The sequence below is a fragment of the Trichophyton verrucosum genome, assembly GCF_000151505.1.
Source record: "Trichophyton verrucosum HKI 0517 chromosome Unknown contig00655_1.f1.exp, whole genome shotgun sequence".
NCBI lineage: Eukaryota > Fungi > Ascomycota > Eurotiomycetes > Onygenales > Arthrodermataceae > Trichophyton > Trichophyton verrucosum.
Window position 1 is genome coordinate 141,735 of NW_003315298.1, and position 16,488 is coordinate 158,222.

At 46.6% G+C, this 16,488-nt stretch overlaps 5 protein-coding genes across 5 annotated transcripts; 1 reads left to right on the plus strand and 4 right to left on the minus strand.

Moving 5' to 3' along the window:
- Positions 1-117: 117 nt before the first annotated feature.
- On the minus strand, positions 118-2,190 carry TRV_05977 (Ulp1 protease family protein; the record flags this gene model as incomplete). The annotated part of the gene is made up of 3 exons (XM_003019962.1): positions 118-1,729; positions 1,783-1,848; positions 1,916-2,190. 3 exons carry the CDS (start codon positions 2,188-2,190, stop codon positions 118-120), a joined length of 1,953 nt encoding a protein of 650 aa, XP_003020008.1.
- A 73-nt stretch (positions 2,191-2,263) lies between these two features.
- TRV_05978 (uncharacterized protein) lies at positions 2,264-3,640 on the minus strand (the record flags this gene model as incomplete). The annotated part of the gene is made up of 1 exon (XM_003019963.1): positions 2,264-3,640. The coding sequence occupies one exon, from the start codon at positions 3,638-3,640 to the stop codon at positions 2,264-2,266; it is 1,377 nt and encodes a 458-aa protein (XP_003020009.1).
- A 1,105-nt stretch (positions 3,641-4,745) lies between these two features.
- TRV_05979 (uncharacterized protein) lies at positions 4,746-6,045 on the minus strand (the record flags this gene model as incomplete). The annotated part of the gene is made up of 2 exons (XM_003019964.1): positions 4,746-5,865; positions 6,011-6,045. The coding sequence occupies 2 exons, from the start codon at positions 6,043-6,045 to the stop codon at positions 4,746-4,748; spliced, it is 1,155 nt and encodes a 384-aa protein (XP_003020010.1).
- A 3,486-nt stretch (positions 6,046-9,531) lies between these two features.
- On the plus strand, positions 9,532-11,066 carry TRV_05980 (uncharacterized protein; the record flags this gene model as incomplete). Its single annotated transcript, XM_003019965.1, has 4 exons — positions 9,532-9,768; positions 9,843-10,050; positions 10,122-10,531; positions 10,614-11,066. The coding sequence occupies 4 exons, from the start codon at positions 9,532-9,534 to the stop codon at positions 11,064-11,066; spliced, it is 1,308 nt and encodes a 435-aa protein (XP_003020011.1).
- Positions 11,067-12,660: 1,594 nt separating this feature from the next.
- Positions 12,661-16,030, minus strand: TRV_05981 (uncharacterized protein; the record flags this gene model as incomplete). The annotated part of the gene is made up of 2 exons (XM_003019966.1): positions 12,661-15,597; positions 15,650-16,030. The coding sequence occupies 2 exons, from the start codon at positions 16,028-16,030 to the stop codon at positions 12,661-12,663; spliced, it is 3,318 nt and encodes a 1,105-aa protein (XP_003020012.1).
- Between the last annotated feature and the right edge of the window lie 458 nt (positions 16,031-16,488).

Consider the following 16,488-nt stretch of genomic DNA (forward strand, 5'->3'; position numbering starts at 1 on the left):
GAGGTCTGTATGTCATGCAAGGGGGACATAATAACAGAACAACCGATAATAAAAACAATAAAATATATCGAGAGAGTGAGGCGATGAAGTCTGGTTAGTTATAGTGAAGACAGAGGATCATGGAAAGGTCGAACTGGAAGCCGCAGGATTTGGCTTCCTTGGAGGCGGTGTCATGGGGACTTGAATGGTTCCCTCGCTTGGTTTTTCGGTTTCATCAAGGTTGTCCTGCTTCGAGGTAGTATCAGACAAACTTAGGAGCATAAGATCACTGGACGAAGGAACAGTGCTAGCTACTGGTGTCTTCGGGGTCTTCAGAGAGTTAGATATAGGGGATGCTTTCTCGCTTTTGAGGCGGCGAGGTGATGAACGAGTAGGTGTCACCGGAGGGTCTAAACCAGCATGTTTGGCTGCTGGCTTTGGGGAGGCTTTGGGTACGTCAGACTCCTTTCGATCCTCGTTAGTAGCAGGGCTACCTTCCACCGGGGTATTGACCAGGAGAATGTTCAAAGACTTTGCGTCAGCCATAAGCGGTTGGTTCTCTCCCAGCTTTCCATCCTTCAGTGCCTGTTGTTCCTCATAAAGTTGACAGAGAAACTTGCGTAAGCGAGACCGAAATAAACCTGGTTTCATGGCTGGCCAATCCTTATTTTTGTTCATTTCCTTGCGAAGCACAGATCTCACGAAATGGTCTGGATCCCGCACGAATTTCTCAAGATATGCGAGTAGATATAACCCACAGTCAGAGAAGTTCGGCTGATGCGGTATCTGTTTTGCATTCAATCCGACTATTCCTTTGGAGTCAATGGTCAATGACCGTTTTGTTTTGGCTTCCTTCTCAAGATAATCCCGAAGAATCCCAATAGTAGGGCGTCGTGGGCAGTCCAACGAATCAAAAACAATTATAGCTGGCTGGCTTTCGTTGTATCGAATGCCTGGGTTCCGACCTTTTTTACCACGCTTCTTTGCGGCCTTGGATGTTTTGAAAGCAACTTCCGGTTCAGGCACACTCGAAGGTTTGAGAGAATCTGTTACAGGCTCAATAGCTTTCTCCAGCAATAATGTTGCTTCCTTCATGTAGGGGAAGCGGGAGATTTGGTTCTCATCCTCGTCCGGCCATTCTTCGATTTCTGGGTGCTCAACTTCCTTATCATCGCCAGAAAAATGAGGCTCTGAATCGTCTTTCAGGGTCATAGAAGTGAATGATTCTCGGACCTGGTTTTCCTTAGTAGCATCGGAAGGTGAGTGGCCAACATCCGTCTTTGATCCTCCAACTTCAGATGGTACGTCAAGAACGTTTGTTTCCGTAGCCGCCGTTTTTGGCATCTCGCCTTTTCCGATACTTTCTGAACCAGAACGATTATCCACCTTTGGTAAAAGCAAGGTTGGCAAATTGCAGATAATTGCCACGTACCAATGGGCATTCTCATTTATTGGTACAACCAAATAATCAAAAGCGAATATGTCAAAGGACCTTGTCCATTTTTCAACACCCTGATAATTAATCCCTTTCTGGCCTTTAGAGGTATTCGTCAAGGTTGCAAAAAAATAGGAATTGAAGAAATATATTCGTCTCGCTACATCAGGGTGCTGGCGTTCCAGATGATGCTCGAGAAATCGAATATATAACCCAATGAGATTGTCGTTTAAGAATTCATGCGGTCTGAGTCGGTCTAAGTCGTGTTCTCCCACTTCAGCCTTCTTCTTACCAATTGCTGGGTATACAAGAGGACTAATTTATGGTAAGCTCGAATTCCACATACTATATATCGGGGAATTACCTACTTCTGCCACCTTTTACCCGGCATGTCAAGGATAGAAGCATCCATATTTGTTTCGTCTTCATTGTCACTAAATATGTACGTACCACTCAGCAACTACTCCTTTTAAGTAATAGGATAGAGGACATATAACATACCTTTCGATTTCAACATTTTGTTTTCGGAAGAATGATCGTGTTTTTCGAGCAGGAGTTGGAATTTGGTATGTCTTAATAGGAATGGATGTAGAGGATTCCGCACGGCTCGGAGATGGGTGAGCGTGGCTTAACTTTTCAATCGAGCGGTTAGAAGGAGGTTGGTCTCCATTTCTAAGGTTATCACTCAGTTTCAATCGTTTCGGCCGAACACTTTGCGTATTCTTCTCGCTTTCAGCATCCGTCGTCCTGTATTTCTGGGGATTTTGCCTATCCATCGTTATTACATTCTTCTGTAACTGTTCGGACTCCAGAAATAGGCTCTCCATATACTCCCTAACACTTGATTAGTTACATATTTTCTACTAGGGATCTCGCACGTAGGGTTAATATATACCTTTTCCTTGAGTGCCGTTTAAGAGAAGGTGATCTTCTTTGAAGAAATCTCCAAAATTTTTCTCTCTCTCGATCACTGGGAAACTCAATATAAGCAGATTCAAGGCCTGGTTTCTGCGACCTTGGAAAAGAGAGTCGAATTTTGCCGCAATTGACTTCGCTATAATCCATTTTGTTCGCCCTCAATATGTCGAATGACCGAGCCTTTAAAGAGTCTACATCAACACTAGCAGGTATCACAAGAAACTTGGAAGTTTCTGTATTGTAAGCTAATCGGGACACCGGTTCTGCCGAGAAGTCGCCATAACGAAACACGCTGATGTCAAAGGTTACTAGTGACGGCTTCCCTTTCGATTTCTTCTCTATTGGCTGCTGAGAGGATTTCCGGTCCACGGTGCTGGTAAACATAGTGTGACGAATGTTGCTTGGTGAAACTTCTCTTTTGAGACTGCTATGCTCTTTCCAAGTATCCGGAACGGTCTTGTTTCCTTGGAGTTCATCCGGGCTCTCTCGTAGATCATCAATGTGCCGATCATTGCTTCGGGAGGAACGGCAATCCACTCTCTTCTCTATTTCCTTTGGGTAATACTGTATCATTGCAGGATCTGGAACTTTCACCACTACCGCAGGGACTGTTCGGTCACGGGGCCTATTATGAGCGGTAGACGTATCCTTGAAGTCAATACCGGTGGCATCTGTTTGCTCTTGTTTTGATCGTTTTTTAGGTTTCTCGTCTTCTGAATCAGTGAATGTATCTGCTCTGCGACCAGTCCATGGTTTACTCTTCGGAGTCACAGGAGCTGGTGATTCTTGGCGTGGATTCGCGATGCGCCCGTATTTTGAAGTTATTTGGAATATGCCTTTCTGTGCTCGAACTGGGGTTCGTGAAGGAGACTTTTCAGCTATGATATTGGTATCAGAAGTTTCTGGAACGGCCAACGGTGGCTCATTCTCTTCAAGGTCAATTATTTCAGGGGATTCTCGTTTCAATCGCTTTCTTGGTGGAGTAAGCTCTTCATCTGAATCAGGTATAACCGTAGAACTATCCAGTTCCAAAGGTTTGGGTCTGGAGAAAGGAAGACTCGGCACCGACGAAGACTGATTTACCCGCGTCCCTGGCTTGACTCCGATGGTATTTGTGGGCTTAAACGTCTCATGTTTCTTCGCGATCGAGCCTGGTTGGATAGGAATTGCACGGCGGTCCCTTGTAGGTCTGGAATGAGGAGTTAGCAAATCATTATAATCACGTTCTCTGGAAAAACAAATGGAATCACAAAACGTACTGGCTACCTTGTAGCAGGCGCTGCTCATCCCTATAGCTTTTTCTTTCATCCTTGCTCAGTTTGCGACTGGAAACCCCCATCTATCAGCTTTCACTTCCAACCACTCAAAAGGTTGGTAACCAGCTTCGTTTACCGAATGTCTTTTTTCTTGTGCCCAAATAGGGAAGTAAAATTCGACAGGACCTCTGGCATCCTGATAACAGATAGTATATGATTAGCCCATGTACTAAGAAAAAAAAAGGGAGTCTTGAGTAGCGAACGAGCGGGCTATGCGAAGGGAACCGAAGGAATAAAACTAACCCTTCCTATAACTAGTACGGTGTCACACGGGTTCAGCACGGTTCCTGACTCTTTCTTATGACGATGATTGCCCTCTCCCGAGGCATAAGTGTTCGCTTTTTATCATGAGCTGGGGTGCAGTGACTGTGTAGCGAAGCTCCAGAAACCATCACCCAGCCTTTCACTGTTATAATTATTTAAGGCTGGCGAATATCGAGTACCATTATTCCTGTGAATGAATAATGGAAACCATTCAAATTATAGGTAGAGGGAATATCTGGACAATGAATGTGGTAGTAGAGAAGGGAGTGAATATAAAGAGAGGTTGTTTGTCTTAACTGAGTTATCGATAACTGAACGGAGGCGTGACAGTTTTTAGGGTTTGATAGACCAACATCCGCCACCAATAAGCGCATAGCTTGCTGCTCTCTTCTGCCTGAACAAAGATGAAGATATGAATGAAAGCAGGGGATAAGGCCTGCAGAAGGGCCACCAGTGTGTACGTTCTACAGGTGCACATTATTATAGTGACTACGAGGAAAGGCTGGAGGTAAGCCGTGAAACCAGTTGGCTTTGACCATTTCTTCAAAAAGACAGTACACCCGTGATGCTGGAATAATTGAACCCAGGAACCCAGAAGAAAGCGTTGCCATATCTCGATGTGGTTTTCGAAATAGGCATTAATCAATCATGATAAAACAAGAGAAGAAACATAGGCGGAAGAGAGATAAGAACAAGTCAAAGAACGAGCAGAAGGTAAGAGGAAGAGTAACAATAGGCTAGACATATAGGGGGTATGCCGGTGAATAGAATTTAGCACTTAAACAAAGGTAGTGTACATCGGGCCTGCTGGAGCAACTAAAAAGAGTTCCTGATTAAGAATTCGTGGTATTCTTACCCCTTTCGCCAGTGGAATCTTCCTGGTTGGCGATGCGGCGGCGGTCAGCACCTTGATTGTGGTGATGATGGTGGTGGTGACCGGAATTGCCGCTGGATTTATCCAGGCGCGCTTGGTCTATAGCTGATCTCTGTGCTATGCTGTCATCATGGCTTTTCCAGATGATGTTTGTATCCGGGGGGAAGGCAAGAAGACGCTTAATGGTTTCCCTGTGCATCGATGTTAGCCATCGTATTCTACGGCCAAAACAAGAAGTGGAACTAAATGTAGCATGCCTGATCTTGATGTTGCGGCCACCATCGATCTTGGTCCATATACTCAGAACGTCCTCCCCACTCCTGACACTGAGGACCGCGCCGCAGACCTCATCGCTTGCCTCGGCAAACTGATCCCCAATCATTGCCAGGAGCAGATCTTCCCAATATCGATCCGCAACTCCCTTCTTCAGCCTGATAATCCATTTGCCGCCCTTTTTATTGGCCTCATCCTCCCATACAGGACGAATGTTTTTCTTGAATATATGGTAGTCCGATACAGTCGGTAGCAAGGAAGGTCGTTTGAGGTGTGAATAAACGGTCCAAAAGCTCTCAACGGAAGATATAGAGGCGAGAGGGATAGTAGATTTCTCGTAATCAGAGTACTTGGGTGTCGGAGGACGGTACCAGACAATCCACGTAGACTTGAGCGGAAGCTCCCTCACTCCGTTATCCTTATTGGCCGAAGACGCGGACTTGTCAAGAGAAGACGAAGACGCCTTTGACTTGACTGGTTTCCAAGCCCCGCCTTCCTGGTCGGCTTGTATATCTCGCTTATCGCCTTGTTGTTTACCGGCGATAGCGTCAGGGGAGTTGGCGGTCTTAGACGACTTCGCCGTCGATCCGAATGAAGCGAAGGCGCCTGAGCCCAGCCCAAAGGCAGATGATGCGGCCACGGAGGGGGAAGAGACTGTAGAAGAGAGAGGCGATATGGCGTTGAATGGGTTTGAGCGAGGGTGCGAGCCGTCGAAGCGGCCTGCGGAACGACCACGAGATGAATCCGACTTTCCAGCACCGTCTTTACTATCAGAGCCGGACGTCGACAAGGAGAGTTTTGCAGAGCTACAGATGGTAAAAAGGAGAAAAAGCAAAGAAAGATTAATACTTGTTCTCCCCACACTGTAATATATGACGATGCAGAAATCCAACAGACGGGACTGGGGCTTGCCCAATTTGTGCGAGGAGGGCAGCAGGATGAGACACTTACTTAGATCTTCGAGTCCATAAATTAGCGTTCTCCATTGGCTTACTTAGTCAAGGATATGATAATTTAAGGATGCAGCGCGAGCAGGAGTGGCCGCGCAAGAAGTCGATGGGAGGATAAAAAAATTCCTAGGCTCGTTTTTGCGCGAGGATTGTGATGAAGCGAAGAGTGTGTCGAGAGGATGTGCGGGCGGCGACCAGGATAAGAAGCGTAGAGATCAGCAGAGCGTAGAGTAAGTGATAGGGCGAGCAGCTGGGACGGGCGTGAATCGTAGAAATGAATAATGTGCTTGAGCTAGAAGTTTGCCTGATACAAGAGAGAGAAAAAGATGGCGGAGAAAGTTGAACGAATCAAGCTTTTGCCGCATCTCAATTTTACACGCGCGTTTACTTCAGAAGCTAGGCCTCATATAGTTAGGACATCACGTGTCACGCGCTTATTTCATTCCATTTTCCACGCGGCTTTCCTTGCGGCCGCGAAGAGATGATTGTTTGCATCATTTGATGATGGCGTCACGCAGCCTCAAACGGCCATCCCACTGAAGAATCCCATGTCCAGTTATGCTCAATGATGGCCAACAACCATAGGAGGATAGACTGGGTGCGGGATGCTGTCTAGTGTTTTAGTCTAGACGGGCTTTGGGCCTTGCACAGGGTAGACATATTCGTCTGTACCTGAGAAGTGTTGTTGGTCACCGGTATTTAGAGATAGAAGTGTCAAGGAAGTATACAAATAGCAGTGCACGTCATACTTGATCTATATAATAATAGTGAGTTGGCTTCTTCCAGCCCCTCAGGCAAGTTTGAACACTCCAGGGTGTATCCAGTTAGGTTGTTCACAGGGCCAAGCAAGCAAAATGACCGTTCTGTCATTGGCTGGCAGGGTTTCATCTACATGTCAACCATCCCATCGGGCAGAATGGACAGCTCGTAAAGCTAGCTCCCTCTCTTCTGCATCCCCGAGAGTTCCAGAGACCAGTAGAATTTGATGGGATCTCCAGACACGACGAAGTGATAGCGGCACCTACCCTGTTCCCCCTTCCCCAACATCCGGGAACCAATGGTCGGCTGACAACCAGACACCGAGTTGGAGAAGGACGTTGAGCATTGTACGAATCTGGACAAAGGTTGGCGCCTCTACATAAGCCTCATGTACCTCACCGTCTCTGCTGTCAAGCGACTATGCCTGGTGATTAACGGTGCATTGGCTCAAACACCACCCCGCATAAATCCAGATGCCGAAATGACGAAGCCCGTTAATGTCCGTCCTCTTCAAAAGTCCGGACCTAACAAAACCACAGCTATTCTGTAACTATAGCGGCGTATATTGCCGTGTGTTTCTCGGCGCACCTCATACTAGCCGCGTCAAACATCAAACAACACTCGGACTTAACAATTTGAGGTATAGCCGGTTAGTCAGGCCGGTTAGTTAGAGGCACAGAGTACGGATACTACTGAGTACCCTTTGCATTCTCCCAATATGGAGATCCTGCAGAAAATCTGCGGAACGGAGCCCAGCTTCGGGAGGCGGAATGGGACCTTGAAAGCCGCCGCGTGGCATCAAGACCAGATCGAGATAATTAACGACTGTCAACACGTTTTTTTTTTTTTTTTTTCCCTCTCTCTGTTGCTTTCCCATCTGATCCGAGGATAACTACGTGAGGGGATAGAAGGGCGGGGGAAATGAGAGCGGCGCAATGCACAGTCTGGTCTCATACGCCTACTTTGGATGCGTTGTACATGGACGCTCTGCAGCCAGGCATGCCTGTGTTGTACTCCGTCCTCTGCACCCTGGCCTTCCGCGTCGACCGGCAGCAACCCGCCTGGTCGAGCAGCCTCATCGGTGGCATGTCTGCGCTCTACTTATGCAGCGAGGTACATGACTAGCTGGAGGGAAGAAAAGGCGAGCAGACGCTGCTTTCTTACTGGCGCAGCGCGATATCTGACTACCCAATGCGGAAGTTCGCAAGGGGTTTTGTGTTATTCGCTCGTTGCTTTTTCTGCCCCCGCTTGGCGGTGAGAGCGCGGCAGGGACCCACAACTCAAAAGGGAAAGCGGATGGCTTGCCGCCCTCTGGCGCGTTTCTTTTTCGCTGTTTGCGCCGGGTGACGCCCAGACGGATACAGAGATACTGAGATACAGAGACACTGAGATACAGAGACACTGAGATACAGAGACACAGCCGAGACAGAGAACCAGCGACAGCAAAGACAGGATCCGGAGAAGTCCCCATCGGGAGGGGGCCGCTGACCCTCCCGCTATTGCGAATAAGCGAAATCGATGGTTAAGGTGGTGTTGGCACCATTATTAGACTTGACTAGTTCATGCCGGCTACCTGGCTCTTGGACTTGATGAGCGGCCATCAAACCATGGTGTGGGAACAACTCGGATGAGCCGTAGCTACTTCCGCCCATTCTATATTAATGGTCCGAATAGCCATCTGTTTCTGGAAGACACGGTTGGCAGGACTCGCAATCGACATGTCTTGCATCAGCTTACTCCGTACAGAGTATACAAACCTGGGCTCATTTGGCTACTTCACCAAGGCCGGATAGTGATAGTTACTTATACGATGGCCTGGCAATCAGCCAACTATCATGCAACCACTGCCATTTGCCTAGCTATATACGGAGTATATAAATATATATATATATATATATATATATATGACGAGATAAGGAAACGGTTTCATGCAAGTATGCAAATCAAGGACAACAGCAGACCAGTCTTGCGCACCAGACTGCCGCGCACAAAGGAGTGACCACCGGGCCTCTTCCTGGTGGCGGAGATAACGGCGGGCTGGCTGTTTCCCCAAAAAAGTAGGTGGTTGGATAGACGGCTTTGTCTTAGCGCCCTTTTCCGGCTAGTTTGATGACCAAGAGCTCCTGTCGCATGGTAGTCAAAAAAGCAATAACACTCGCGGCCTTGCATCTTGCACCTTGCAAGTCAGCGCCTGTTCCTCTGCTCGGCGATGTGTCCGTCCTCGTTCTGTTGCTGTGCCTTTTTTTTTTTTTTTTTCAAATCATTAACTAATTATTTACTCTGCTTCCCTTTTTTTATTTGCATCTCATCTCAGCGTATAAGCTCTCGTCAAACGAAACCCGGAGTGCGGACTGCGGCTCCATACCATAACAATGCGCTGCCCACATATATATAACACACCAAGGAGGCCGAGTACCGCAAAGGGCTATCCGCTAAGCAGGCAACTCCGTACCGGGTCGAATGAGACTCATTCGCTGTCTAGCTTAGAAAGGGCGCCATACATACCGGTTCTTCCCAACCTTCTACTCACTTAAATTCCGACATAATAATAATTCAAGGCACCAAAGCGGTCATTGCAACTGTATAACTCAACTTGTTTGCCATTTCCAGTCCTTCTTTTTTTTTTTTCCCCCCTCCTCGCTCATACCCAATCCTCGATTTGAGCCGTGTCATCGCAGCTAAGTACTAGTGCCTGAGCGGTCCTAATACCAAGTTGCGGAGCATATTCATTTATTTAAGAGAGGGCAAGAAGGAACTTTGAGAATGATGTTTGAGAATAATTCGAAACCGCTGTCTTCATCTTCACCAACATCAGCATTATCTTCAGCAACCTGTGCTAGAGTTAAGATTTCCTCGAAAATGCCGTTTATACCCTCTTCAACAGACGTTTGCAATGGTTATATGAGACCCAGCATCATCGACCTGTCTAGAACGGAGAACTTTCTTTTACGGGACGAGCTTGCGGACATTGTCAAGACCGCCAAAACACATGATTCTCAGGTATATCTTTTGTGCATATATATTCGATGGATGCATCGGTGCTTTAAGCTTCGTTGTTGCTAACATTGAGATAGCATCATTTTTCCTCACACGATGACGCCGGAGATTCAAGGCTGTTGTTGGAGTGTTTGACAAGGCTCTTCAACAATTACTTCAACCCTTGTATTCCAGTCAGTCGATCACATATTGCTACTGCTCCGGGCGCAGCTGGCTGCCTCGATGCACTTCTGTATAATATTTGTAATGCCGGTGATGGCGTTCTTATACCCGGACCCCAATGGGGTAAGTCATATGGACCTGATACGTGCGAAACATAAAACAGGCCAATGCTAACCAGGACATTCATCGCTTAGGCGACTCGGATATCGAGATGAATTATTCTTATCCCGATGTTAAGACAGTAACGGTGAACACCAACACCTGCGGAACAGCCCACCATTTTCTCAGAGTTTTGAACGACGCCATCGACAGCGCGCCTTGCAAAGTCAAGGCATTGGTTTTAAGGAATATGAGCAGCTCATTTGGCGAATGTTACCCGCAAGAGTTTCTTGAAGTTGCCCTTAAGTTCTGCCAACAGAGGCGCATCCACTTCATCTCCGACGAAGTCTATGCCCTCACATCTTTCTCTTGCGCAGAAATATCGGACCCTGTTCCGTTTGTCTCAGCTTTAGCTTTGAATGCGCGGGCATTGGGGTGTGATCTATCGAGGATTCACACTATATGGAGTATTAGTAAGGATTTTGGAGCAACCGGTGTTCAAGTGGTATGTCAGCCCTTCAAAGAAAGCAAAATTTTACTCCGAACAAAAGAAGAGAATCAAAGGCTAATGGCACCCGAACCAACAGGGCTGTACGGTATCACAAGGCAACAAAGAACTTATCCGTGGGCTTATCAATACTCCCAATTCCCGAATAACACCAGCATCGTTGGCGTTTGCAACCTCTCTCCTCTCCAGCCCCAGGCTACCCATCTTGATTGCTCTCAACTCTGCCGGCCTAGCCGAATGCTATATGCTCATCACCTCTTTCTTTGTGCGACATGGTATCAAATATATCCCCGTTAATGCAGGCCTAAGCATATTCGCCCGTCTTGCACCCAACGCAAGGTCACGGGACGAGGAAATGGAGATCGTGCAGCACCTGAAAAACGCAGGTGTCGTGGTCAACAATGCTGGAGGAAGTTTTCATAAGACCTTTAAGGAGAAAGGGTGGGTACGGATGTCCTTCTCCATTGAACCAAATCAGCTGCATGAAGCCCTAACCCGCATCGAACTTGCTTTGGGATTGGGACTGAGATAGAGTCATCTTTTATGATTTTTGATGAATTGCATTTTTGATGACGTGACGTATTGATGGCCCTTTGATTCATTTCATCCCTCGACGGGGCAGGGATATTTTTATTCAAATATGTACCTAGATATCCTTTTTAACGGCTAATAGTAATGGACGTCAAGATGAGATAACGAGATGCTTCTTCCCGCGCCAAGGCGGTAAATTTGCGTACCTCGAAGGTGGATCTGCGAGACGCTTATATAATCAATATTTATCTGCTCACCCAAAACGGTTAGTTTGCACTGTTGGTTGCACTGGCTTATGTAATTTGTTAGTGAGATTTGATATTTCAACTTTTTTTTCTTCTTCGTCTTCAATTTTTCTTCTTTTCTTTCTTCATATTCAACGACCACCAACTCAAATCATCGCTAGTTGCAGCAACACTTTCTGTTTATCTTAACTGCTTTGGCGATTCCGATGTGTGCGTCCAGATCGATGCAAAGCCCGCTTATAAAACCATCAGCACGAGGGCTCTCTGGAGCTTCCATGACCCGTTGATGACCTTCTAGTAGGGACAACCAGATGAACGCGTCTGGGACTCATCTTTATGATATATATATATCCATAAATAACACAATAGGGATAATTCATTCTTATTCTTCTGCTAGCTTTCTATTCTACCTATCCCAAGGAAGCTCAATTGGTACTATTGTCTTTGTAAGCAACATAAGTCTCTTTTCTTCCACCCACTTGGTGCCTCGGATGCAAGCACTGCATGATATGATGATATGTATTAGACAGCTCTGGTAATCTGATATGCTCAGCCGCATTTACACTCGTGGGTCAATGCTCTACGTTGCTGGAGGAGCTTGGAGATCAAATGGCAAAGTCTGACATGCATGCTTACCGTGGCACCAGCGATGATATGTCTGCTATGTTCAAGATAGCTAACGGACGTCCACTGCGAATTTAGATTCTTGCTGAATAGACAGTGATATAAGAAATACGTATATGTCCTTGTCAAGATATATACCCATCGAGCATTTGCTGATCTGAGACATGGCTTCCTCGTCAGATATGGGGGAGCCAGTAGTCGCAAGAGTTAATGGAAAAAGAGTAAGTGAATACCACCATTAAAACAGAGCCGAGTGATATTGCCTGAATTTGGCCTTTCGCTACTCTGGCAACTGTTACTTGGACATTTCGAGACTATATTCCTTCTCATCAGTGAACTGGCGATTTCGGGAGGAACCACTGTGACCAGCGGTGCCGCACTTGTCAACTAGCAGGTGAGGAGGAAAGGCTTGAATAGCCCAGCAGGGTTATTCTTGGGCCAACATATGGGTGGATGGTACCATTTACTAGTACAATATCCAATATTGATCTATTTTGACGAGCTGTATCATTTTAATACAACGTCTTTTACTTGCAATATCACTTTATTCATATCCAATACTGGTATTATTTTGCCTACTTGTAATTTCTGCAAAAAAAAGTCCAAATTCGGTGTCTCGACGAACAAAACAATGCTTCAGTCAACCTGCAGCTACTTAAAAGGTTGCGGTGGGTATCTAGGAATCAAGAAACTAACGGTTGCCAATAATCATCCAAGATCTGTACGTTAGCTAGGATGCGCATACAAAGTCCCGTTCCGGAGCTCGTGGATGGTCTCATTGTCTGAAGGAGATCCAACGTCTGCATACCGCTTTCCATCTCGTAACTCATGGTATGTAATTCGTGATTCCCGTCGGCGTTTTCTGATAGCATTCCTTAGATGGCTACCAGTCTCGCTAGCAGACCTGCTGCTGACACTAACACTAATGCTTTCGCGATGGCTATTGCGAGAGGTATTCCTTATTACTAGCTCAGCGCCCTCTTGTTTGTACCATTCCCTAAGATTTGTAGCAAAATCTTGTTCTTCAGTGCCGAATTCAACTGGCGTACCATCGACTTGGACATCTACCTCGCCGTCCTGGGGGAAAAATGCCCATGCACTGGTTTCCATATTGTTTAGTATCATCATATGATTTAAACTCTGAACCCGGAAATTCCGTAAAAGAATCGTGTCTCCTTCTGCAGGAACTGGGAGTGCGTCTTTTTCCCGGTGGAATATTTGTGCAGTGGTCGTGGATCCTCCAGATGATTTGTCGGTTAGTTTAAGGCTGACGTGATAGTCTTTAGCACCTTTGACTGCGCGACTGACGGGGGTGATGTCGACAACTATGGCGATGCAATCGATCAATTGGTTAAAGTTCTCGACTAGGCGCGAAAGTGGGCAAAAGTATGAAAGTCGGGTGCGTAGTCCGGAAATTTCTAGGTTCATAGTTGGTTCACTTGCGGGCTCGATAGAAGTATGGTCATCAGAAGGGATCTGATGCGTAATTTCAGGGTCTTCGTCAGACTGATGATCGCTTACTTCCGTTACCTGAACTTGAACCTTGGTGTCCCTTGCTTCCTCAGCTTGCACTGGATCGGACAGAGGTACGCTTGGGTGCTCTGGAAGAACGTAAGAGTGGGGGTCATTCGAAATACCAGCTTGACCATCAAGACCGGGAATAGAAGGCTGTATGTGTTCCGTGGACTGTGAATTTTCTGGCGTAGGTAAATTAAGATCCATCTGGACTGGGAAATGCGGGATGCGTAAACTAGGATCTAATTGGGCCCAAGAGACATGGACATTTTCAGGAGTGCGGAAGTCAGTGGGCTGTGGTGATAGGAAATGTGACATTAGTTCTTCTCCGTGTAGGTTTCCCGGATGGTCTGCAGAAATCGCAAGTTCCGTAGGAATATGAGCAGCCCTGGGGTGGCACATTGCACCAGATAGGTAATTGCGAAGGTCGTGGTGTGAGAAATCAGATTCAGCTGTAGGGAGAATACCAGCCGCAATTGGCGAAAATGATACTGACATCTCTTGATCTCCCATATACGGGTGTGCCGGAGGGTTCACTACACCGTTGTCATGCCCCCAAGTTGGAAAAGAGGAGTGTTGGTTAGAGTTGGTGTCGGCTGTGGAACTAGGAATTTGGGACTCCAAGACATCTTTGTGGGTAGTATCTTCCACACGTTCGTTCGATGTGGATTTCTCAATAGAGGGTGTTGGAGAACGCGAGGAAGATTCTCTACCACTGGAAACAGAGGAGCGGACGCTTTTGCTAGTCTGTACTTCAGCCGTACTTTCGCCTTCTGAGTCAAGGGCTTCTGATTCATCATCAGATATAACGAAGATCTCTTGTTTATTTTGTTCCGTTGCTGGATGGGCCGGCAAAACGTTATTGTTTCCGACATCACTTGAAACATTGCCATCTGAAGAGGCAGGGTGTTGAGTGTAAGATTCTGGAGATGGAGAATTCTCCAAATGCTCAGCATCTGGGGTAGATCTATTGTCGGGGCTCCGGCTACTCTTGTATATCCCAAGTCCATCTTGAGATGGCCTCGTCGTGCCCCTTTTCTCATCTACTGAAACTATGGACGAAGAATCACTGTAGGTGGAGAGTGGGTCCATATTTTCATGGTGAGATATCGCATCTTCTGTCACATTCTCTGGGAAAATGCGATTATCAGTAGAAGTGGAATTATCCAAATGTCCAGTGCATGAATGGGAATTGGCTACTAGATCTGAAGGACGATCAGATGGCACCTGTTGTTCTCTCTTGGACGCATCATGGGGCAACTCTGCCTCTGTATTGCGATCAAGAGCCTCGTTTTGGTGATTCTCCGGAGATAAGTGTGTCTCAACAGTTTCATGTAGACTCGCACCATCATTATCAGAAGGAAATTCTTGGTCTGTGGAGTCGACAGGTGCTATGGAATTGTGTCCTGAGGTCTCAGCTACCGCCCCGGAGTTGCGAAGAGTTGGAGTATCTGAAGAAGCAGTCGGGTGAAGTAGAGGAGTCTGTGTATCCAGAGTATCAGGAGGTAAAGGTTGCTTATATAGGACAGTACCTGGGTTTTCTGCGGCCGGCTGCAAGGCTGTGCCATGCTCTATAGCTTGAGTTATGCTTAAATGATTTGAAGCTTCTGGAATCAGGGATTCACCATTAACAGCGGGTTGGAACTTTTGGATTTCCACTGAATTTTGGGTATCAGTCTCATGGACTACCATGCTCTCCTTGGTAGGTAGGAAGTTTTCCGAGGGCGGAGATGACGAAGGCGGCCGGTTTTCGATAGCTTGTTCGCCCGGTACCTGATCTGGGCTATTAATTTCTGCCTCTAAGTTCTCATCATCCCATACATCCCCGTCTTTCGTAGGGCTGGGTGCAGAATCCACGAATACCCACTCGCTGCTCGGCCGGCTGAACCTTGTTCTCTTTCTCCCCTTTCCTGGTATATATCCATCTTCCTCCACTTGGCCATCGAGTAACGGCGAGCTAAATAACGTGTTTGATCCTCTGGAGAAAGCAGGCGACGCCCAGCTTCGATTTATTGTAGATATAGGGCTCGAAAAGCCAGTGGATAGCCTTTTTGGTGTGACCGGTAGCTCAGTAAGCCCTTCATTTTCTCCTTCATGTTGGCCGAGTTTTATATTGACTATACTCAACGGTATAGAGTTACGTTGTGCCTGTTTAAATATCAGTAACTGAAACTCCTTTCCACAGACGAACTCCACCCACCTCCAGGAGGACTCTATCGCTGAATAGTAAGTCCCATTGTGAATACTCCAACTGTCCCGAGTCAGCATGGCTACTGCGTTTCCATTTAGCTCCCAGTAAGCTTAGATAAACAGTATCTCCGATTCCGATACTGGACTTCGCAACAGCTTCGGCAGCACTATCACGAAATATCGCCTTTATCTGGCCTTTTCCACTGCGTAAACGGGGATCCGGTTCTGAAAGGAGTAAGCCAAATTGCTTGGTAGCAGACGAAAAGGGCCAAAGAAGAATCACCACCGCGTGGAGGTACAGCTCTCCGGGAGAACCGATGTCGGGGAGAAGGGAGGCAATAGGTGTCACCGCAAGACCGGAGAATTCGCTTGCGGTGGGTTTGTTATCCATGCTGGCCGATACGCCATAAATATTCGGGGAGGTCTCTGGTCTTATAAGAACATCAAGAATAGCAAGAATAATATGGAGATATCATGCCGAGTTTACTTGAAATATTCACGTAGCTCTATCCTGATGGATTATTGGAATTTCACAGCCGCGCCAGGGTCCGTGCTTTCCCTTGGAGCGCCATTCGTGATGTAATAAATTACTTACTAAGCCCTTACTTGTATCATTGCAGATGGTGATTATAATAAAACCATGTGATATAGTCATACGGGATTAAGTTAAAGAATTACTATCTTTAGAATAAAGCTGCTAAACTAGGTAAATTACAGTACACCCTTACTTCTGGACCAATGATATCCGGCTTCTCTGTATTTCCTCGTTAAACTTTATGAGTCATCCGGAATAATGACATGTTTGCCATGCCGAGGTTACCGCTGATTGGCTGGTTTCGTAGAGAGTTG